At 41.9% G+C, this 25,496-nt stretch overlaps 2 protein-coding genes across 2 annotated transcripts in view; one reads left to right on the forward strand and one right to left on the reverse strand.

Moving 5' to 3' along the window:
* The window catches only part of LOC134223106 (uncharacterized), a 258,705-nt gene that overhangs the window by 39,067 nt on the left and 194,142 nt on the right, over positions 1–25,496 (forward strand). The window lies entirely within an intron of this gene.
* LOC134224318 (apyrase-like) lies at positions 13,108–15,017 on the reverse strand. The gene is made up of 3 exons (XM_062703651.1): positions 13,811–15,017; positions 13,415–13,739; positions 13,108–13,348 (listed from the first exon to the last, which is right to left on the reverse strand). Exons 1-3 carry the CDS (start codon positions 14,994–14,996, stop codon positions 13,201–13,203), a joined length of 1,659 nt encoding a protein of 552 aa, XP_062559635.1. The 5' UTR covers positions 14,997–15,017; the 3' UTR covers positions 13,108–13,200.

The following is a 25,496-nucleotide window of genomic DNA, read 5'->3' on the forward strand; positions in this document are numbered from 1 at the left end:
TATGCTACTGCTGCAAAGGCTTCCTCGGAAGCGTCTACGAAAATGTGCAGCTCGACGCACATAGGGGTATTTCATCATTCTAGCCGGAATAAAGTTAAATTTTCTAAATTGCCCTAGAGCAGTCCAAATATGTCTCAAACTTCCCTGAATAGTAGACGAGCGACTCCTAGTACTAGGTTTTCTATTTAGATTTAATGTTTTACCACTACACTTCTAGAAAGTTAGAGGTTTTACATTGAGGAAATTAACGGTATTCTCTGTTGAATCTGATTACGTTCGGTATGTTCTATTGTGTTCAAATATTTGTCACAGTAATCCACAGATCAGTACATACCATGAAAAAGTAGACAAAATAGTATCATGTAAACATGTTTTTGACAAGAATAAATGGTTCTGAACAGAAATACAAAAGTGTAATTCGAAGTCCATTTTCGAGCTATACCTAGTTAATGTTCCTCATATTTTCAATAAGCATAAAACACTTATTCGATGATATTCGGTAATATTTTAGTATAGAGAGGACGTATTTATGTCTATATTTTAGGATCCCGAAGAAAATCTTGCGCAAATTTGCTCCATTTTGAAAGCGGATGTTTCTTGTTTGGTACTGTATTTAAGGCATTTATGACCTATATCATACATTCAACATCCCCATGAAAAGAGGAAGAGTCATAGAGCAATTTCCATGACACCATCTTTCAGCTCTATGTTTGCCCTTGCAAACACATAGAGTTGAACTGATTTCGGTATTAGCGATGACAAGAACAAATTAATTGAAATTATCAATGTTTTTCAGGGTTTTAAAGAGTAAAGCACATGGGTCAAAAAGTGAAAATTAAGAAAACTGATTTTTCAGCTAAATTATCATCACAGTATCATGAAATAAGGTGAAATATAGCAGTTTGAGAGATCAAATAATTTATTCCGGCTAGATTGCGAAAATACCCCTATGTGCGACGGTCTTGTAGCCTTCGGAAGAGTAGCCAAGGAAGTAGCAACGTGGGATTTCGACTTGATTCAGCTGCTGGAGTAACTTGACCCATCGTTTTCACTGCTAAAGCAGTGTGTCACCAATGCGTTCATCCCAATCAAGTCTAGAGCGCCAGATATGCTGCACAAGCACTTTTCCGTGGATGACGAAGATGGCTACCAGTCCGATGGGGTCGAAGATGCTCATCACAGTGCGCAGAACTTCTCGTTTGGTTGGAGCAGCCCCATCCGAAAGTAGAGCCTGGATTTCTTCTCGGAAGCGTCCGACCTGTCAATCCGAGCTTTTTCCATCATTTCTGTTGTCTGGCTGTTCCCCGACCCGTGTGAGAACGTAACTAGAGTTCGACAGCCAATTTCGAATGACGAATCCGGCCTTGGAGTGCACTAACTTGACCTGTTCTGCTAGCTCCACTGCTTCCTGCTCGGTGTCCACGCTGCACAGAAAATCGTCTACATAATGGCGTTTCGTGATTGCCTCCGCTGCCCGCGGAAACTCTTCGGCGTTCCGATTTTTGACGAATTGAGCTGCAGAAGGTGAGCAGGTGGAGCCGAACGTTGCTACGTCCATGACGAACACCTCGAAGGGCTTGGAGGGAACGTCCCGCCACAGGAACAGCTGTGCCGATCGGTCCTCAGGCCGAATCAAGATCTGGTGGAACCGCTTTTCCGCCATGGGCCGACTATTCGGGAATTCCACGTGGTCGCACTTCCGCAGCAAGCCGGTCTGGAACCTCCCTGATTCCGTCCGTACAGTAGTCTCTTCCAGAATTTGACGGGCACGTTGATCATTGTTGCTCTCTTTCGTGGAAATTACAGCACCCGCACTGTCCAAAGCAAAGAACTCCTTCACTAGGTCGTGGAGCTCTTGATCGGGCGAACGAACGGAAATGTGAAACAGCTGATGGGTGGACTGGACCACTTCGCCGCACGTGCTTCCATAGACTGTCCAGCCCAGCCTGGTTTTGGCTGCGATCGGACTGCCTCTAATTCCTTCTCTACTTTTCCGTGTTGCCATCACAAACGAATTATCCAAGCCGATCAGGATCGTGGGAACGGCGGTCGCGTAGCTTTGGACAGGTAGTCCTTGCAGATGGGGAAATTGCTTGGAAAGTTCACTGAAGTCCAATGACTGGGCCGGAAGGTTGAGACTCTTGACGGTATGCACTTCCTTCAAGTCGAATCTTGTGGTATTTGTCGTACCCGAAATCTGCAACTTTATCAGCTGTGATTCGTCTTCCACCCGCTCAACTCCACTGGTCCACTGCAAGCAGAGGGGATGTACGTTGCCGGTCACGCCGAGCTCTGCAGCTGCCTTCGCTTCCACCAGAGTTCTAGATGAGCCGTCGTCGGCGCACGTCCTGATTGTTTTGACATTCCCGCGTAGCGACACCGGGAGAATGCGGAACACGACGGTTTGCTTGGGGTGACGATGAACGGTAACTGTGCTTGTAGTTGCTGGGTTTTCGGTTGCCCGAGATAACTGTGGATTCCCGGGATGTAGTAGCATGTGATGCCGATCCTCACAACCATTCTCCCTACAGTTGCTTGTCATGCATGGAAATCTGCCGTGAGAATCCAAACATCGACAACAGAGGAACTGCTCCTGAATTAATTTCCAGCAATCTTCGAGAGTCATTTTGCAGAAGCTGTAGCAATCCTTGATTTTGTGACCGTCCTTCTGGCAGGCTACACACGGCTTCGGCTTGTTCTCCTTGTGATTGGCTGCTACACTTTCCACTGCCTTCTCCTCAGAAGTGTGCATAAACATCGTTTATGACGAAGGAGAAGCCTTCGGTTTTTCTTGCTTGTCATGTCCATCTGCTTCACAGAGAAACGTCACCTCACTGGCGGCTGTCACAATCTGGTTCATGTAGTTGCCAAACGTAGTAAGATCGGCGTTCACATGTTGGCGCTTGAAGAGTGACCAGTTTAGCTTGAGGGTGGCTGGCAATTTACTCACCAACTCCTGAAGCAACAAGGGATTCGAAAGGTGATCGTGAAAACCCGCTGCTTGGAGGCTCTCTAGGTGTTCAGGCTTGGGGGTTGACGTTGCACGTAGCTTGGAGAGTAGCGAGTTGATGATCTGCTCTGGACGTCCGTATAAAGTTTTTAACGTGTCGATGATCAGCGGCACGGATGCAGGATGCATCAGATGCAAGGAATGTAAAATAACAACATTGCCAATGACAACGACATTGTCCTCTCTTGTAAATGTTGGGACAAACTCAACTCGCAATAAGCGTTTGTCCCAAACTGCAACAGAATAGGACAATGATCGCCTTCCGCGCATTTTGAGAAATAGTCGGTTTTCAATGCTGTTTTTGGTTCAATAAGTATCAGTTATCAATGTTTAGACATAAATTTAACCATCTGTTCACAAGATTTATGTTTTACTTCTGAAATATACAGGTTATCGCAGTTTGAAAAGTTCACAACAATTTCCTCTCCATATTTCTTGCAGATAAAACGGAACGTAACATTGTCTTCATTCTCTGCAGATGAGGACAAAGACTTATCGCTATTCTCTTTTGTCGCTAGTTTGTTGCATTTTCAGCGACAATTACATTCCTTGATCAGATGGCTTCGAACAGCCTCTAACGCGTTTCCTTTGAGGCACCGCTGCAACCGCATAAGGTTTTTGCCATCGGAATAGCCACACATGTCGCACAGTGGTGCGTTTGGCTAAAATCGTGAACTTTTTGTTTTACCACTTTAAAGTGTTATTTTTTGGCATCGGTGTCTTCGGGAATAAATTTTAGAAAAATATGGCGCATCGAATGACGAAAAGTTGTAGTTCCAATTTTTGCCACAGGTGGCGCTGCAAAATGTAACTTCTTTAATAAACGATTTTTAAATATGGTGTCGGTACATACATGTAAATACATGTCGGTCGTATTTTGATAGCAGCTCAGGAACAACGGCCACTCGACTGGATCACCGGCGAAAGCAGGAAACTCTTCGGGCACGATGTGTGAGGTTGGACCACCGAACAGTTGTCGGCGGGGAACATCGTGGGTGACGGACAGATGAGCGACGTTGGGAACAGATGTGGGACAATTTTAGACAATCGAGATAAAACTGTATACACGGAGAGGGGAGTAGGGCGTACTCATATACGCAGGAACGACTCTACGACACTACCCATAATTCCATTACCCATAATGCCATTACCCCGAAGGCCACTACCCCGAATTCCATTACCCCGAATGGGTCACTACCCCGAATGCTATTAACCCGAATGGGACACTACCCCGAATAAGCCACTACCCCGAATTAGTTATTATCTCAAATTTATACTTCATTTCAATGAAAAAGGTATTACTCAATAATAGTTTATTAGAATTCATATGGATAATTAACAATTGTTTTAAGTATTAATCAACAGCAGGGCGACTCCAGTCAAGTAATCTAAACAATTTTTACGAGAATCTCGATCGTAGCTCCGTACTAATTTTTCGAGCTGATTATCCTTTATCACTTCCTTCTTGCGACGTTTTTGACAAGGTTCACCTTGTAAGGCTCGCAAGTACTCAACGTTAGAGTTTCGTTCTTCAAGCTGGAACTGTTTCAGTACAGTATAGAACGAAGGATTTTCGTTACGTAAAATCCCGTTCCACTTCGTGTGCCATCCTTCAAGATTATTGGAGGTTCGGGGCAGATTGTGCAGCACGTTCTCATACACAGACCAGAGAGTTGGAGGAAATTTCGGGCCACGTCGAATCGTTTTTTTAGACGGCCCGCGAACATAAAACTCGTCAAAATAACGGAAAAGATCCTTCAGTACGCTGGGGCATCGCCTTTGTAGTTTGTCGAAAGCCGTTGGTATATCTTGCGCTGGCAAGAAGGCCAAGGCAACAAGCTGCTTGAATGACAATCCTATAATGTTGTTCTTACCGTATTCACGTTGCAGCCCAAGTTTTTTCAATTTCCGAAATAAACTTTGGTTCAAATGAAAAAAGCAACCATGTAAGGAAGCCGATGGAAATAATGCTTTGGCAGCATTAATTTCTGCTAGCTCGAAATCAGTTAAGATCATTTGGGGATCTAGATCAAGATCGTGATTTTCTGCGATTTCGCATAATTTTGAAAACGCTATGGTATATGTCGATTCATTTTTCTTAGGCAACAACATGAATACGACGGGCACAAATCTCCTCGTTGCCGCTTGACCAATATTTGCATGGATCGTGAATATTTGAGTGAAGGAACGAGGAGCTGTACAGAAAGTACCGTCCATAATCCAAATTGTAGCTTCCGATAAAAGTTGCAACTGTCTTACCGATGAAAAAATAATCACCCTTCCTTCATCACTTTTAACTGCGCTTTGGAGGAAAGGCTCACCGTCAATGGTGGTTCGCTAACGTCAATGTCATCATAATTATCAATGTCTTCTGGTTCTCTCAGCTTATTTCCTTTTCTGCAACGTTGAATAATTTTGCGCTGTTCCGCAGAAGTGAAGATTACACCTGTGAAACGTTTAGAAATTGAAATCAATTTTGTTATTTTTCACCTCTGGTAGTGTAGAGCTTGAAACCTCACGTATGATTTTTTTCAGGCTTGTCCGTTGTTTCGACAGCTCGACTTATTAGTTTTGCATGAAATTCAGCACTTGCTACTCTCAGAGCACTGGGCTCATGGTTATGTTCTTTGGTGACAGTAATGCTCTGGTGTCGGTCACTACCTCGAGTGATTGCACGGCCACCACATTGTCCACCTAACCCAGGTGTCCTACGAAGCTCGCAATCCCAATATTTTGCTGCATTAGTCTAATATTAAAAGCAAATTATAAAATGTAACAATAGAAAAAGAGAAACTTACAGTTCGATTGAGATGGTATGTGAAACCGTTGTAGCACAATTTCAGTTTGCCTCTAACTGTTCGGATGAGTTGTATGTCTTCGTCGTGTTGAATTTCTGACGTTGATGGCATAACCTCAATAGTTTTAGCATGGGTGGGTGATTTTTCCTTATTTCGTCGATTTCTAATAACCATGCTCCGGAATTTCCGTCTATGGTTTTTTTTACGCTGTTCAAGTAAGTGATTTGTATCGTTGGCTATCCTTTTTCTTCCTGACCAGTTGGAGTCAGAAATCAATTGACTGTGCCGCTTTCTTGTATTCGACGATAGTGTTACCTCGTTGGAATCTAGGAGTGTAATAACGTATATCCTAAGTTCGTAGAAAAAACAACTCTATCAGTATTTACCTTCATTGTTGTCCATAACCTCACTGTCTGAAGCGTGGTCCTCAACAACGTGTTTCGGTTGCCTCGTCAATCGCATTGCTTCATCAGAAACTGGACTGGCATCAACAATCACTTGACGGCGTGGTTTGTTATAGTTGCGATTAATCACTATCTTTGCTATTTAAACTATGGTAGCGTTCTAATATGTGATCATTTTCGAAATGTTTTCGAGGTACTGGCCTTTAGGGGTAATGGATTTCTGGGAAGTATCCCATTCGGGGTTGTGTCCCATTCGGAGTAGTGGCCTTCGGGGTACCGGCATTATGGGTAGTGGGGTGGAGCCAGGGAGTAGGGCGTACTCATATACGCAGGAACGACTCTATGACACTACCCATAATCCCATTACCCATAATGCGATTACCCCGAAGGCCACTACCCCGAATGCCATTACCCCGAATGAGTCACTACCCCAAATACCATTACCCCGAATAAGTCCTTATTTCAAGTTTATACTTCATTTCGGTGAATAAAATGTTACTCAATACAAGTTTGTTCAGAATTCATATGAATCAACAATAGTTTGCCCTTCAACTGTAACTGTTTCAACGTAGTATAGAACTAAGTATCCATTTTTTTTCGCGAGCGGTAATGGCCGCCAACTTGCATGTGTTTCATATTTGACGATTGAGGGGCTCACCCCACGGGGCCCTCCTTAGCCGTGCGGTGCCGGTCTAGGCAATTTTAGGATTGGAAATTGTCTCGACTTCCCAGGGCATAAAAGTATCATCGTGTTAGCATCATGGTATTCGAATGCAAAAATGGTAACTTGCCTTAGAAACCTCACAGTTAATAATTGTGGAAGTGCTTAATGAACACTAAGCTGCGAGGCGGCTCTGTCCCAGAGTGGTAATGTAATGCCAATAAAAAGAAGAAGAAGAGAAGAAGACCCCACTACCCCGAATGCCAGTACCCCGAATCCCATTACCCCGAAAAGCTATTATCCCGAAAACATTTTCAATCTGTAGTATTCCATTATTATGTTTAACACCAACTGATATCGATGAATCGCAAAATGACAATCTTTGCAAAGAATTAAAACAATAGAATTACTCTGAGAATTGCATTACATAATCTGTTTAACAGTTTTGACTTTCTACTGTCATTCTACCTCATTATAACCTGAAAAAGTACTATTCTACGAAATGGAGTAAGAGACCCTTCTATCAATAAAACGAGTTTTCCCGGTATAAGGCACTCAGAGGTAATGATGCCTCCCTGAATGAACGCATTTGCCTGTATAAGGCACACATAGGAGATAATACCTTCTTTACATGGACGCGTCTGCTCGGTATAAGGCGAACAGAGGAGATGATGCCTTCTTCAAATGAAAAAGTATGCCCTGTATAGAAACTGCCCAAGCAACATTTTAGTTTTATAACGCTCTTGAAGACCATAATTTACTCTTCAAGAGTGTTATAAAACTCATCATAAAACCAAAATGTTACTAGGGTGGACACATGATCCCCACTTTTTGTTTAGGATATTTCTCGATGTAACATGCATATATTAGCATGCTTCTTGATGGACTTGATAAAGAATTTAATAAGCTATTCAAAAACGTCATTGGAAGCATTTATTTGTTCATGAAAGTTACCAAAAAATCAATTTTGCCGAAAGATAGAAAATTTGGCATTTTCAAAACTTACGGGAGACTTGATCCTCATATAGGGGGAAATTGATCCCTTTATGAGCTAAATATGTTTAGGTTCTTCCAAGTCTAATGAAAGGTCGAATTGGTCTAGCCTCAAATCCTAATAATTCTTAATAGTCTGCCGTAATATCAGTCGTACAAAAATTAAATATTGTTGGTATTAGGCAAGGCAAGTATTTAAGTTCTCGAATAGAGTAATAGTGACAGATAGAATGTCTGCTATAGCAACAAAATTGGCATGGTGATGATGATTTATCTGCAAACCATTCACTCCACTAAAACACAGTGGTCATATCACGACAACCATGATGTTCGCAAGAGGATCTCTCTTTGTGATTGATACAGTTATGATACCAAAAATGGCTGATCGATACATAAAATATCTTGTCTCTTATATTTTGATCTTCTTGCCCTCTAATGAATTCAATTAATTCTAGAATCATTCTAAGCAGTTGAAACAGTGACCCATTCCGTGATCATACCAGGATGATGACTTCATACATCAATATGGTACTATCACACATCATCATTTTTGTAGCGCGTGTTATTATTACACAAATGCGATTTCTCTTCAACGACTGCCCAAAAGATGTTGAATGAACCTATTATTAAAAATTCCTTAAGAAATTTACAAATAAATGGTGGAAAAATATATTAAGCTCGTTTAGTGGAATGTATTAAACCGTCTAAGACGAATTAAGTACTGTCCATTTAATTAATTAAATGGTTAAATAAATGGTGATTGTAAGCAAACTTCCCTAGTTCAAACGGAAAACAAATTAATACCAGATCGGACAATACTGATTTAAAGCCCTGTGATTTGTGGAGTATTTTCAAAGCTTAATTTACACTCTTTTTCATTGAAAATAATGTTAAAATGCATTTAATAAAAATAATCAAAACTAAGTATATTCAACTACATTTTGTTCTGGTTAATAAAAAAGCCTATTGAGAAATTCAAATTGCGCGTGTATTGTCTGATTAACAAAATCAAAGAGAAATTAATTTTATTTATATCTTTTAACTAGACAAGAATTTTAACAGATTAATTAGTTACATACAATACAATAATATGCGACGGTATACAACAAACGCCTTAATATATGCAATATCGGGATCAAGTGTGTCCAAACTGTGGGGGATCAAGTGTGTCCATGTTGAGTATTTATCTTGTTTTGTTTTTGTATTCAATGGAAAATAAGCAATAGTTAATTGAATGAATTTATTCAATTCTACAATAATAAAACTTTGTCCAGTAAAAATTTGGTACGTTTTGGTTGAACATATTCAAAGTTATTAAACTTTTCTCCTTTGAAGAAAAAAAAGGATTGAGAATGCTTAAATAATAAAACCTCTCTAAAACCAATATACATGAAGTAACTAATATCAATTGTTACTCAGATTCAATAATCTGTCTAATGGATTCGTTTGCACATATCACTGGTATAAAAATGTGATTAGTTTTCGAGAAAACAGGGGGGGATCATGTGTCCCCGGGGATCATGTGTGTCCAGTTTCCCTAAGGCACACAGGGTATACGGCAGATAGAGGAGATGATGCCTTCTTCAAATGGACGCGTTTGCACGGTATAAGGCACACCGGCAAAATAATGCATTTTTAAAAGTAACGCGTCTGCCCGACAAAATGTGAACAGGGGTGATGCCTTTTTCAAGACGACGAGACTTCCAAAGAAAAAAAGTCTCCCTCTTTCTCTCTTACACGCACCACCTTACTCACTCATTTCCTCTGACTCTTTAATCATCACTCACTCTCGCACTCTTACTCTTACGGATGAGTACTTCCACTCACTCATTTACTCTCAATCACTCGCTTTCCCAGTCAACACAAAATCGTATATGATGCAATATAAGATGCTAAAGTGGATGCGATATACATAAATATTGTATGGGGAAGTACATATATGGCCTCCAGTATAGAATATTATGTGACATCATATACGATCTTGTGTTAGTTGGGTTTTCTTTCTCGCTCACTTTTACTCACTCACTCTTACTCACATACTCTTACTCGCTCGCTCACTCACTCTTACTAGCTCGTTCACTCATTCTTAGTCATTAACTCACTCACACATTCACTTTTACTCATACACTCCCTGTTAATCACTTGCTTACTCTTACTAACTCACTTACTCTTACTCACTCACTCACTCTTGCTCACTTACTCACTCCTACTAGCTCGCTCATTCATACCACTTACCACTCTTACTCGCTCATTCTATGTTACTTATGCACTCACTCTTACTCACTTAATTTTACCCATGACCTCACTTTCACTTACTCACTAGCTCCCTTTTACTCACTCACTCTTACTCACTTTTACTCACTCACTCACTCTTGCTCACTCACTCACTCTTACTCACTCACTCTTACTTAGTCACTCACTCTTACTCATTCGCTCACTCACTTTTAATCACTCATTCATTCTCTATTACTCATTCACTCACTCTTATTCACTTTCACTCACTACTTAATTCTTACTCGATCACTCTTACTCACCCACTCGTCGATTCTGCGATTTAGACCACGCTTCATCCAGAATCCGTTGATTTTACTACGGCGACCCTTGCAGCCATGCTGATGTGGACCGCAAATGCATTTTGGTCGCCAGATATAGAAAAAGAATGGAAAGGTGGAGGATCAAAGGTCGGTTCTTCAACTTAAGCATAATAAACGTCCATAGCCATCACTCCGGAAGCACTGATGATGATAAGGACGAATTCTACGCGCAGCTGGAACGTGAGTACGACAGCTGTCCAAGCCACGACGTCAAAATCATCATAAGAGGTTGGCCAAGAGGAGGAGTATAGACCGACTATTGGGAAGTTCAGCGTTCACCGGCTGACGAACGAAAACGGCCTACGACTAATTGATTTCGCCGCCTCCAAGAATATGGTCATTCGCAGCACCTCCTTCCAACACAGCCTTCCGTATCGGTACACCTGGCGATCACCACTGCAGACAGAATCACAAATCGACCACGTTCTGATTGATGGACGGCACTTCTCCGACATTATCGACGTCAGGACATATCGTGGCGCTAACATCGCCTCTGACCACTATCTGGTGATGGTTAAACTGTGCCCAAAACTATCCGTCATCAACAACGTCGATACCAACGACCGCCGCAGTACGACCTAGAGGGACTGAAGCAACCTGATGTCGCCACTGCATACGCGCAGCATCTCGAGGCAGCGTTGCTGGAAAAGGATGAGCTTGATGGGGTCCCTCTTGAGGACTGCTGGAATACAGTTAAAGCACCCACTAACGACGCAGCGGAGAACAACTTCGGGTACTTGGGACAAAGTCGACGGAACGATTGGTTCGACGAAGAGTGCAGACAGATTCTGGAGGAGAAGGAAGCAGCGCGGGTGGGCGTGCTACAGCAAGGTACCCGGCAGAAAATGAAACGTTATAGACGGAAGCGGACAGCAGACCTGCCTTTTTCATAAGAAGAGCGCCGCCTGGAAGAAGCAGAGTGCGAGGAGATGGAACAGCTGCGCCGTTCTCAAGAAACACGCAAGTTCTATCAGAAGCTTAACGCACCCCGCAAAGGCAATATGCAGGGATAAGGATGGGAGCATCTGAACGGACGAACGTGTGGTGATCGAAAGGTGAAAGCAGCACTACGAGGAACATTTGAATGGCGCTGAGAGTGAAGGCAGTGAAAGTCAGATGATGGAAGCCAACCATCCCGCACCTTGAAAGAAGTTAAGGATGCCATCCAACAGCTAAAGACCAATAAAGCAGCTGGTAAGGATGGTATCGGAGCTAAGCTCATCAAGATGAGCCCGGAAAAGCTAGCCAATTGCCTGCACAAACTGATAATCAGAATCTGGGAAAATGAACAGCTACCGGAGGAGTGGAAGGAAGGGGTTATATGCCCCATCTACAAGAAAGGTGACAAGCTGGAGTGTGAGAACTTTCGAGCGATCACCATCCTTAATGCCACAGTGATATCTCAGATCATCTTCCGACGTCTGTCACAATTAGTGAATGAGTTCGTGGGAAGTTATCAAGCCGGCTTCGTTGACGGCCGCTGACGGACCAGATGCCAACGAACCATCTGTTCGTTGATTTCAAGGCGGCATACGACAGTATAGACCGCGTAGACCTATGGAACATTATGGACAAGAACAGCTTCCCTGGGAAGCTTACCAGACTGATCAAAGCGACGGTGGATGGTGTGCAAAACTGTGTGAAGATTTCGGGCGAACACTCCAGTTCGTTCGAATCGCGCCGGGGACTAAGACAAGGTGATGGACTTTCGTGCTTGTTCTGATGCCTGTTGTTCAACATTGCGCTAGAAGGAGAGCCGAAGAACGGAGAACCAGAGAGCAGGGAGCCGGGTGTAACAGCCGGGGTACAATTTTCAACAGATCCAGTCAATTTATTTGTTTCGTGGATGACATGGACATTGTCGGCCGAACATTTGAAAAGGTGGCAGAACTGTACACCCGCCTGAAACGTGAAGCAACAAAAGCTGGACTGGTGGTGAATGCTTCAAAGACAAAGTACATGCTTGTGGGCGGAACCGAGCGCGACAGGGACCGCCTGGGAAGCAGTGTTACGATAGACGGGGATACCTTCGAGGTGGTCGAGGAATTCGTCTACCTCGGATCCTTGCTAACGGCTGATAACAATGTTAGTCGTGCAATACGAAGGCGCATCATCTGTGGAAGTCGGGCCTACTACTGGCTTCAGAAAAAAACTGCGGTCAAAAAAGATTCGCCACCGCACCAAATGTGTCATGTACAAGACGCTGATTAGACCGGTAGTCCTCTACGGACATGAAACATGGACAATGCTAGAGGGGGACTTGCAAGCACTCGGAGTATTCGAGAGACGGATGCTTAGGACCATCTTTGGCGGTGTGCAAGAAGATGGTGTGTGGCGGCGAAGAATGAACCACGAGCTCGCCCAGCTCTACGGCGAACCCAGTATCCAGAAGGTAGCTAAAGCCGGAAGGGTACGATAGGAACCACATGGTGCGAGAGTGCCGGACAGCAATCCTGCAAAATCCGGAACGCAGCGAGTGAGGTGGGCAGACCAGGTGCAAAACGACTTGGCGAGCGTGGGGCGTATTCGAGGATGGAGAGATGCGGCCTCGAACCGTGTATTGTGGCGTCAAATTGTTGATTCAGTGTTATCTGTTTAGATATAAACTAAATAAATGAAATGAATAAGATACGGACTAACGAGTCATCGGATTAGCGAGAGGATACTGTAGAACGAATTTATCTCATTTTCATATTTTTAAGCCTTTACAGCAGTCAATCGGAATATTAGTTTACAACAATCATCTAGATGATTTGCACTTGTCAACTGCTTCATAAGCGGCTTCCTCGTGAGCCACGGTTATTCGTGGTCCACGTAGTGTGCTTTGTTTGATTACAACGAGAGCTTTCATGTATCTCTCAAGCAGTTCAGCATCGATCGGGGCCCATCTAAAAAAAAAACTGTTTCAATCAGAACAAAGTTCGAATAACTATTCGAATAACTATAATGCATACTCTTTAACGGTGTAATTCCTGAACATATCAAAACCATCGCCTCCTTTCCACATATAGGAATTCACCAGTACATCATATTCCTTGGAATCGTTCAAGGGTTCGCGTCTTTCTCCTTCGTTCACCAGAATCGTGGCCCGCCTACTGACTGGCTTGGCATAATCAACGCCTACTGTGAGCCCTGCTATTTGCACCGTATTGAAAGTGCACCTTCGATTGATGGTCAGACCAAATTCAATCGCTTTCCTAATCGTTACACCTGGAACAGTGATTGTTTTGGCATTCGAAGGAAACGGAAGCGCTGTTAGCAGTTGACCTCTCGTGATTGCTAAAATATATGAATTATGCTAATACATGAGTATATAATATAATAATTATGACAGACACCATGAAACTTACAATCGTTAGCCAGCACAGTTCTAAAGTTCCCTGGGTGAATTAGCGCAATCGTCGGAGGGTTTGGTTCATTCCGGAAGTACCACACATAGGCATCGGCGAGGAAACTTCCAAATGAGCACTCTTTCACACGACAATCGTTGCTCAGTTCAATCTCGGATTGTCCAACTGTTACTGACGATTTTGCCTCAACATCCTTTCTCAGCGCCTCTACTTGTGCCTCGACTTGGGGATGCTTCCTGATGCTGTTTTCTTGATAAATTGGTTGCCCTTCGTAGGCAGTGATCTCCCCTGAATCATCGAACGTCAGGTCTATGTTTCCCACGAAATGTCCGTGGCAGAAAGCTTGTACGATTAGCACTTTGTGTTTGTTCCGAGCTTCAACCACCATGGGGTACTTATCGAAGACCTCTTGCTGCGATGGAGGATCGCCGTTGTAGAGAAGCGTATGCGAATGGCCTCCCACTATGATGTCTATGTTTTCGCCCGCTTGTTCGGCAATCTTCCGGTCATCGATTATACCACAATGGGACAGGACTATGATTTTGTTGATTCCTTTGTTTTTCAACTTTTTTGCTGCCATTCTGACAGATTTGATGCTGCTTTTAAATTTAATTGGGTCCGTGTTACCAATTTTATCCGTTTCATCGTATATCACACCGATAATTCCGATTGATTGACCTCCAACTTTCAGTATAAGTGGATTTTGTTTTATTAAAGACTTTAGCTGCTTCGATTCAGTATTTAGGTTTTGTGGAAAAACCATGTTCGATACTACCACGGGGGTGACATTCTTGATGGCGTTCAGGAATGGAACTAAACCTCCAACAGAATCATCGAATTCATGATTTCCCAAGGTCATGGCATCCGCTTTTATCATATTAACAAACAGTTGGCTCACATTCCATTTTAGCAAATTGTACCAAATGGTTCCTTGGAATACATCTCCGGCGTTCAGCACCAGGTGGTTGTGATTTTCCTTTTTTAAGTTTTCGATAGTTGTTACTAACCGCGCTACTCCAGCTATGCATGGTCCACTGTTTGCAAGGCAAGGGGCGGATTTCGTTGACACTTCGTCGAATCGCGAATGGAGGTCGTTGAAATGAATGATTTTTAATTTGAATTCTGACGCTTGGACGGACAGCAGATTGCTAGAAGCCAGTAGAATAAGTATGTACTTCAAACCCATTGCTTGCGACTAGATAATGATAAACTGAAAATGCACTTTATCTGGTATACGACCGTTTCTCGTCTTGAGTCTATTGATTCAGTTGCACAAATCGGCTTTGTTTGAATTCGAGAGAGTAAATATTCACGACACAAGTCTGGAGCAGTAATGATTTATTTCTCCCTTTCTTACTTTATCTGATGTGAATCAATGCGAAACCAATTTGCAAAAATAATGCCACCGAAATTGAATGTCTATCTTATTCATACACATCCTGCTAGGAAGATTGGTTCCACGTAATTGAATCCTGTATCCCCTAATTTTCGCAATCATCAGCCCTGCTTCTAACAGGCATCCCTTCCCAGAAGTAAAGATACACCTAAGGAAGAAGCAAATCAGCATTAGTACTAACAAAAACGATAATCATAATATTCATCACCTTCCTCAGTTACGAATGAGGGCTCAATTTTTTCGTTACACTTTGTCGACGTCGTCATTGTCACCCGGTCGCACAGGGGAAATTGTTTTCCTTTGTCAAACGGAACGATCAGCCTCATTCTGTGAATCGAAATCATTATCACGCGGCTGCACCGCTGTAATCGCGAACGTATTCAACAACTGTTTCTCGTGAAGGAATTGTACAAAAAAATAATGGTTGAATAAAATTTTGAAAATATCAATATCAAGTCTAGTAAGGCAGACTTTATAATGGGAAAACTCAAAATTAGGCTCAATTTGAGAAGTTCCCTGGAATCAATTCCATCTATAGTTATTGCTGTAATTAAACTTCATAAATACATGCTCTTTTCTATAAAAAAGTGGAAGCATTAACACGTGTTGAGTTTGCTACGTTATGAGAACTTTTGTCATGAGTTGACTTCGTCAAAAACGTTATCTCCTTTTATTGTCTCATTAACTTATTTAAGGTCAAATTTTCTACAAAAAAAAGTTGCAGTAGATCTGACGCCTCTAAGTGTTTTAAAAATCGGCTAAATAATTGGACTGAATGTCATCTTTGTCAAAATGTGTTTTTTTGAGGAAGTTGATCTTAAATAAGTGAATGGATTTATTGAGCCAAAAAAATATATATACAGGAAATGGCAATTGCAGATTTCTTTTGAAAAAAAAAATAGATTCAAAAAAGTAGAAAAAGTGAAGGTAAGTCTTCATGGTGTTTCATAGTCTGTTGATAAAATTTCATGTTCAAAATAAAAGAATTAAAAACAAAAGTACAATAGTACGTACCCTCGATAGTGCGTACCCTCGATAGTACGTACCCTCGATTGTACGTACATTTTACCTCGATAGTACGTACAAAAAAAATTTTTTTCATTCAATTTTCTGTACGATTTTAGTAAAATTTGAATATGCTTAGATCATGGCACATGCGGGGTCCTTCATATGTTACGTAATAATTTCACAACTGATTTAAAAACTGAGCTTATAACGAATTTAGTAGCAAAACCTTGAATAAGCAGCGTGTCATAAATGTTTGAAGTCTTATGTAACACATATTATACTATCATTTTAAACAATTCAAGGAACATCTGAAACGGCTGAGCGATGCGGACCGCGTCCAAGCCCTCATAAAGCAGAATATCAGCAAGGGGAATTCTTTTGTCTTGGACGCGTTCGTACACGCACTGGCGTGAGTATGTCATCGGCATAAGAGTGTTATCAGCAATAATTGAAATTTTATGGGTATGATTTTCTTAGAAAGCAGATCAGCTATCCACTTAATTGAACAATTATTATGTTTATGAATTATTTTATCTATCAAGGAAATTAGTTCCAGTTCTAGAACTCTTCCCCAAGCATTAGTTCATCTGATAGACCAGAAAATATTTCCCCGAGGAGTAAATTAATTCCATCATGGGAATGGTGATTCATAAAATTAAAATTTCGGCAAGATATTTTACTGTTTAATTAAGTTTAGTTCCACAATTTTTTTTTCTCTAGAAAAGAATTAGCAGCGTTACTAAAATTAGGAAAATTTTTGGTCGAAAATTTCCGCTGAGACATCTTACTGGGATTTCCGGAAAAGTTTATCCTGGAACAGTAGTTTCTCCCAAGGGTTCTTCTTGAAATATTTTGATAGTTTGGTCGAAAATTCCATACATGATTTAACTCGATATTCTATCTAGACCTGTGCGCCGATTGAAATTTTATCGACGGTGAGGCGTGATAGATCATTTTTACCCAGTGGCAGTGGCGTGGTGGTGATTAGCGGCGGCGTGGGTCAGCGTGAATCAATTTATTGTATTACAAGTTTTCCGGAATTTATCTAGATGATCCTCCAGGAATTCCTCCGAAAGTTTCTCCGGGAATTTCTACGGGACTTTTTCCAAATATTATTTCTCTGAAAGTTCCTCTAGGAATTCCTCTGGAAGTTCCTTCAGAAATTCATCCGGAAGTTCCTCTAGGAATTTCTCCGCGATTTTTTACGACATTCCTCCAAACATCCATCTTAAATTATAGCCAAATATTTATCCGTTAATCCTTCCAAATATACCCTCTAAATTCCATTATTTTCTCTGTAATTTCTTCAGCAATTCACTTAGGAATTCTTTTAGAAATTTCCACATCCCCTTTCCCAGAACTCCACCAGAAAATCATTCAGAAATTCCCATGTAAACTCCTCCGGGCATTCTCTCTGGAGTTACTCCAGAAATTCCATCAAGATCTCTCCATTATTTACTTCGAGCTCTTTCCGGAAATTGTCATTGAATTTCTTCAGAAACTCACGTGGAAGCCCTTGATACTCACGCCCCGGGAATTCTTCCGGAAGTTCCTCCAAGAACTATCCCGGAAAATTGTTCCCGTTTTTTTCTTCGGGAATTCTCTCGGAAATTCCATGCAAAATTCGTCTGCAAATTCATCTTTCTACAAAAATTTAACTTCTTCAAAACCAGTGCTGGAAATACTCGCTTCATGAGTAAGAAAAGAGTGTAATTGACCAGAAATGTCATACTCGCGTGAACCTACTGCCGCATTTTTTCTAGCGCTTGCTTTGTTCGCGTGTACGGGCAGAGCAAAGACAAAAAGCAGGGAAGTATTTTTGTCACGAGTAAAAATCACGATCGCGAGTATTTGAGGTTACTTCGAATAAAATGGATAAATTTCACTTAACATAAACACAAGAACAATAAACAAATGTGTTCTTGCTCGAACATCCGTGAGAATCATGATCCGAGGTTGGTTTATGACTTTTGCAAGTTAACCCGAATGACCCGCGAAGGTCCACGAACATTTTTCGGGGTTCGCTTTTCTGTTTTCTCTGCGAGTAGTAGGTAGGCAAGAAAAGGCAAAACAAGTATTCGCGAGTATTTTGCATAAGTTGTTTTGTGAACAAGGTTCACAGATTTCCACCGCTGGTCAAAACTCTTTCGGAATTACCTACAAAAATTTCCCTGGAAAATCCTCTGGAAATTATTTAAGGGATTCTCCCGGAAGATCCTGCAACCATTCTCAAAATTTCTGCGGTACTTCGCTTAAAATTTCTATAAAAAATCATCCAAAATGCCCTTCAGTATTTTCCGAGATTTTTTTCCAGGAATTCGCAGCAATATCTTAAAACAATAACCCCGAAAATTCTTCGAGGAAGTCTCCCACTTTTTATTCCGGAAATTCCTTCATGTATTCCCGGAAATTTGTTTTGGAACTGCCACAGAATTTTCTCAAATTATTCTGCAGAAAGTTCCTTCAAGAACTGCTCAGTTCCTTTTTCAGGAAAGGAAAGGATTTCCTGAAGAATTTCCTAAAGTAATTTTTGAAAAAACATTCACGATGGATTTCTTGGTTTGAGTTTGATTTTAAGATTCAAAAAATCTTGTTGGATTTACCTAAGGATTTCCTGGAGATATCTTTGGAAAAAAATCCTAGAAGAATATCTGAAACAAATCTTGGTGAAATTTGAAAATAATAAGTTTTTTGAATGAATTTTCAGAGGAATGTCAAAACAAATTTCAAATAAAGTTTTGAAATAATTTCAAATTGAAATTTAAAAAAAATCTATGGAGGGTGTTCTTAAAGTAATTCCTTAGTTTTCTGTAGAACAATCCCACATTTTCAGACAAAAAAGTATCTTTATGTTTGGCTAAGAATGTGTTGAATAGTGGCCATGTTACCCCACGTTGCACTTCCTGGTCAGAGATCCACGCTAGTTGCAGTTTGTGAGTAGATCAACATCCAATGATTTAGATTTAAATACTTTATCGACAGACACCAGTGGTACCTCAATTCATCAAGCTGATACCGATCAAGTATATAAAAGTCGGCCATCCAAGCCTCCTATCAAAAAATCTTTTCTGTAGTTTTCAGCCTTTTCGTTACATATTGTTGTACGAGAAAGGCATAAACGATTCTACAAACGAGAAGGCAGCGTCAATGGAGTCAATAGAATCGCAACGATAGTGACAGTTTAGGACAACCTTAAAGCTTTTCATTTACATAAAATCTATAGGTGGAATCCATAAAATACGTCACGTAAAAATGTTGTGATCCACCCCCAATCACTTTTTTTAGTAACATGTATAATTATGCATGATGTGTAACATATCATTGAAACGTCACGAATATCACGTAATTTATGGATGTTCCGAAGCATTAACATACAATATTTCATAAAAACATTAGCCTCACATTTACAAGGACGATAATTTTGCGCAATGCTACATGTAGGCACCATTTCAAGAAAAATCAGAGTCATGCTGGTCCGTTGTGTACTATATCAAATATAAATTTGCTTAGAATACAGAGTCTTCTATCGAAATTTTGGCTTCCGAGCGGTTTTATAAACATTACACCACTCCCAAATAAATACAAAGGCAAAAAAATTTTTTTTTTCAGATTTTTTTGCTTCGATAGTAAGTACGCTTCGATAGTACGTACACTAAAATTACGGAGGTGTACGTACTATCGAGGTATGCCTGTAATAGCACACCGATTCATTTGGCTCCCAAGTGACTTGATTATAAATTCGGAGATGTTGATGATTTTTTCAAATACCTATTACAGTACTGAAATATTCTTGAGGAAATCGTAGAAAACAGATTAAGCGGAAATTACTAACGTTTGATTACCGTTCGTGAACTTTTGCAATAAACTTATTAAATGCTTAGGGGAAGCGCTTTAGTACTGCCGCTGTTCATATTATAGAACCAAAATGCACCATTCCATCGAAACGCTTCGCAATGGGTTCTCCAAATTGGTAAAAATTAATTCGTTTCGCTAGCTTCGTTCCGTAGTCCTTCGTCCCTTGCCGCAACCCTCGCCAACAACACCACAAAGCTGATTCGTGTGCGTCAAAATTATAATCATCGCGTCACCATCCTTGTTCTCGTCGTCATCAGCGCCATCAACGCCACCACCGACCGTCAGCAAAAGCCGCAACAACCGATTCGCGCGTGACTGCACGAGAAGAAAGCGAATCCAATTTGGGCACCCGGCCACGAAAAATAATAAAAAAGGCGATTGATGCCTATCTATCCGCCGCACGAGAGGGGTTGAACCCGGCACTGCGAACGATTGATCTGGGTTGAAACGAGGCTGGGGGGTGGTGATTATGATGATTATTATTATTTTTTGGCCCGCACCGTGTAAAATGCTCCAGCGGAAAACGAGCGGTTTTCAGTTTTTTGGCCCAATCGGAAGCGCGGAAATCCATCGATGGCGGTTGCTTCGAGTTCGTTAGATTTATTTAGATTGATTTGTGGATTTGCTTTGTTCCCAGTGCTTAGAAACGACTAATCCATGACTGCGTGGAAAAATCTAATTATTGAAGTATTGGGCTAACGAATACGGAGGCGGATGCTATTGAGATTTTACAAGACTTAACGCTCCAATAAATTGCGTTTCTTTGATTTGGACTTGCAACATAACGATGAAAATAATTCAAGTGTTGCGGAGGGACTTCTTTTCGGGGAAAAAATATTATGGATAATGTTGAAGTTTTATTGATTTGAGATATTGTACCTCTGTTAGTAGTTAAGCACCCTATTTCGAATTAATTGTTATAAAATAAACACACATGAATTACCAGAAAGTTTTTTCAGTTGTTTCTATTGATGTACTGTCGATATGACGATTATCCTAAACGAATAATGAACCCATCGAACATACTCCTCATGCTTCGATATGCTTTCAAACGTATCTAGTAGGCCCGATGTATATGTTAACGCAGTAGCTCATCGTTGCCTATAGAAACGGATCAATCTAGTAGGCCGAAGGAGTACATCGTCATCGTTTACTATCGCAGTGCTCTCTTTCCTTGGCAACCGGCAACTAGAGATGTCGTAAAATCCCGATTAATCGATTAGTTACTAATCGATTACTCTTGATTCTTGTCGATTATTGAATCGATTAATCATTGTATAGTAATCGATTCAAAATTAATCGATTATCACAAAGATGAATCGATTAATCGAAGTAATCGATTAATTTGCGACATTCTTATGATGTCGAAAATTCTGATTAATCGATTAGTAACTAATCGATTACTCACGATTCATCTCGATTATTGAATCGATTAATCGTTGGGTAATAATCGATTCAAAATTAATCGATTATCACAACGATGAATCGATTAATCGAAGTAATCGATTAATTTGCGACATCTCTACCAGCAACTAGTGCGAAAGTATTTTTCAACAGCAGAAATAGGATCAAAACACCCCTGTTAGTTATAAAACCTTTTTCACTGGCCAGACTGAATCCACGGATCATTCGCGGAATAGCGCGTTTCGGAATTGGCGTTAAAATTACTGTTTTTCTATACTACGACACGACGGGTAATTTATTACAAAAGATACAACAAACTACATAACGTTCGATTATAAAGTGGGCTGTATTTTTTCTTCCCGACCGGCACGGGTGATATGCAAGAGCGAACTAAAAATTCTATTAAGTGCTGCGATCACTGCGATCGACGCGACGGCAGTTAGCTGCCGAAGAGCTACCTATACTTTGACCTATCTCGATGGTAAGCATTTACATGCGCAATAGATATAGTGTGAGAAGAAACATACGACGATGAAACACACTCGTATTGTCTGTCTTGCTGCTGCCTATCTTATTGCCTAGTGAGGTGCATCTTGGGATGCAACATTCTAATTCTGTACGTAACATGCCGGCGGCCTTGAGTTCTCTCAACACAAACTTAACTAACAATTGGACTAACATTCTAACTGACTAACATAACACAATATGTTCAGATGATTGATTGTAACAAACAGTAGTAATTCACATAATACAGAAATCTCGATCCTGTCGGGCAGCTCACTGATGACGATGTCCTAATCACGTAAACGATGAATCCGTGCACTGATGTCATGCGCCTAGCAGAAATGGAATTCGCCACTGGAGACTCCGATGATGGACTGATCGAATCTGTTGAAGATAAACACGACTGTAATCCTAGACACGGACTTACAGAGGAGACACGTAACTTATGGTTCGGCCCCCTGGCGAAATGCGGACGGACTGTCCTAATATTGCCAAAGTTGCCCCGTGGGGGCAATGAATACTCATCTGTTGTGCAGCTCCCTGCTGCCGGTGATACGATGATTTGAACTGATGAACCAACGACGATTGAAAAATGGAACTAACATCCGATGGGGTAGGATCTGCGACTCATGCACTTAAGTGGGCTAGTAGATACCGATGACTAGCGATGTACAGGTGAACAGGAGATCTGTCGAAGAATACGAAGCGATTTGGATCCAGAACAAACACAAAAGCGGATCGACGTAACTTATAGATCGCCCCCGTGGCGTAGCGGTAATGCACCGCAAAATGCCGACAGTTGCCCCATATGGGGGCGTACTTAGCCTTATGATGATCCAAAGCAGGAAACAAGAACTGAAGAAGTCTCACTAATCAAGTAGACGATTTGGCAGCGACGATGTCCGGAGCAGGTGCAGTTGATGTTCACATCCCTAGTGAAGGAAAGCAAAGCAGTAGGTTCCAACAGAATACTAAGAAGGGATGCACGTAACTTGAGGGTCGCCCCCAGACATCAACGGCGAAATAATTGCCGCCTGCTGCCTTAAGTGCCCCAACGGGGGCAGAAATACTTATTTTACTTGACGGACTTGACTACTGAGCGTGCTCGACTTGATGCTGATTGTCCCGGATGGGAAGTATACAAATCTTCTGGATACCTCTACGGAAAGTTCCATACTGCGTACGAACTGTAACTACTCGAATGATGTCATCGGCGCCTGGGTGGATCTCCGTCACTCGTCCCAAGTGCCACTGCAACGGAGGCAACTTGTCTTCTTTCAGTAGGACCATCGTTCCAATGTGCAAGTTGTCTCTTCTCCTCGTCCACTTGTTTCGGTTGTGAAGGTCGGACAAATAATCTGTCGACCATCTTTTCCATAAGACTTGACTAAACCGCTGAACTTGACTCCATCTTCTCAACTGAATTCTTGTAATTTCCTCTAGGCAGGCAGCCAGGAATGCCTCAGTTCTAAAATCTGCTATCATCGCTATATAGACTGCTGTGACTATTAGGCAGACGAATACGTGCAGGTAACACTTAACAGTAGCCATCTTGCGTGATGCTTGTCGGACGTTCAACGTATCAGACGTATCAGACGGTAGTTCCTGCACTACATCTGCTATCAACGACTTTTCCTCAAGCGTAATTGAATCCAACTGCTGTACTGTGCTGTCACTCATCTTCGGCCATGTACTAGAATCCTCTTGAAGCCATTCAGGCCCATTCCACCAAACAGAACTCTCGGCAAGCTGTACTCGCAGATAGATCGCTGCTCTATACGCTTTCTCCGAGGCGTCACAGAATCCGTGTAGCTCACTTGAAATCACATTATCGTCGAATGCGATCCAGCGGGGAACGGAAACTGCATCCAGTCGATCCAACTTTGTCCGGAATTGTAGCCATTGTGACTGCAGATCTGCGCTCAACGGTTCATCCCAAGAATACTTCTTTTTCCAAAGCTCTTGGAGAAACATCTTCGCCTGCACAATCACTGGCCCTGCTAATCCGTACGGATCGAACAAACGAGCGGAGTCAGAAAGAACGATACGTTGCGTAACAGGTAACGACTGCTTCCAGAGTGGCATTTTGAACCAGAACTTATCCGTAGCTGGCTCCCAACATAGTCCAAGGGTCTTCACGGTAGACGACGAATCGATGTCTAAAAGTTCTCGCTTGTCTCGCAAATAATTTGGAATTGCCTTTAAGATTGCTGGCTGATTATAGTGCCACTTTCGGAGATTGAAACCAGCAGAACTGAGTAGCGACGAAACATCATAACACAGGCTTTGTCCTTCCTTGATAGATTGCGCACCACTTAGCATGTCATCGACATAGAAATTGCGCTTTACGACCTTGGCTGCTGCAGGGTACGCCTGTTCTCTTTCTTCGGCACACTTCTTCAGACTTCGAGTTGCTAAGTACGGCGCTGACGAAGTGCCGTAAGTCACTGTACTCAACTGATACGTTCGAATTGGCTGATCGACGGACTCTCGCCAAAGAATCCTTTGCAATGGCTGATCTTGTTCGACTACGTTGATCATTCGATACATTTTCTCTACGTCAGCGACTATAGCGTACTTCTGGAGGCGGAAACGAAGCAGTATTGACAGCAAATCGTCTTGGACCACCGGTCCTACCATCAGTGTGTCGTTCAGGGAAACTCCAGAATCTATACCACATAACGCGTCAAATCAACTCTTAGCTTCGTTGTGGTACTGTTCGGTTTGATAACTGCATGGTGTGGCAAATAATAGCTGTGGATAGGTTCTTCCTCCTCCTTACGTACTTCTCGCATATGGCCCATCAGTAAATACTCGTGGATGAATTCAGTATAGAGAGCCTTCATTTCTGGATTTGCAGTCAGACGGCGCTCCAAGCCCATGAACCGTTTGGTTGCTATCTCCTTCGACCTTCCCAAATGTTCCATCATGAACTGCTTCTTCGGTAGCACCACTCGAAATTTTCCATCAGCGTCTCTCGTTGTCGTCTGCTCGAAAATCGATTCACACGTAGATTCTTCGACGGAAAGACAGCTCTTCGTTCGGCATGACTCCAAGTCCCAAAAACGTGCTAACTGCTCGTGTATCTCTTCTGTGCTGACTGAGGCTGTAACAGCGCTGAGCGTGGTGACTGGACTATCAGTTATTTCTCCAGCAACTATCCAACCCAGTTCGGTGTTTCGTAAAATCGGACCCGAATCCGATAGCTTCAACTGCTCACTCAGCAGCAACTCGTAGAAAACTGATACGCCAAGGACTGCATCTATCGCACTGGATTCGTGGAACCTTGGATCAGCTAGGCAGATGTCTGATGGCAGCTTCCAGGAACTGATGTCAATAGTTGTCTGCGGCAGATTCACAGTAATTCGAGGCAACACATAAAATTTCACATCCTTGGTTTCGAATGAAGAATAACGTGACAGGATCCTCGCTAACACCGATTGTTTCGACACTGTCATAGAATCACCAACACCTTTCACAGGCAAGTTCTCGTGTGAACGCTTGAAATTCAACCTTTGA

Source organism: Armigeres subalbatus, chromosome 3, assembly GCF_024139115.2.
Source record: "Armigeres subalbatus isolate Guangzhou_Male chromosome 3, GZ_Asu_2, whole genome shotgun sequence".
NCBI classification, from domain to species: Eukaryota; Metazoa; Arthropoda; class Insecta; order Diptera; family Culicidae; genus Armigeres; species Armigeres subalbatus.

Excerpts from the sequence above, each read along its gene's own strand:
- LOC134224318 (XM_062703651.1), bottom strand. The coding sequence starts at position 14,996 with ATGGGTTTGAAGTACATACTTATTCTACTGGCTTCTAGCAATCTGCTG. Across the intron at positions 13,740-13,810 it reads AACTGTGCTGGCTAACGATT|CAATCACGAGAGGTCAACTG; the intron begins GTAAGTTTCATG and ends CATATATTTTAG. Across the intron at positions 13,349-13,414 it reads AGGAATTACACCGTTAAAGA|ATGGGCCCCGATCGATGCTG; the intron begins GTATGCATTATA and ends TTTTTTTTTTAG.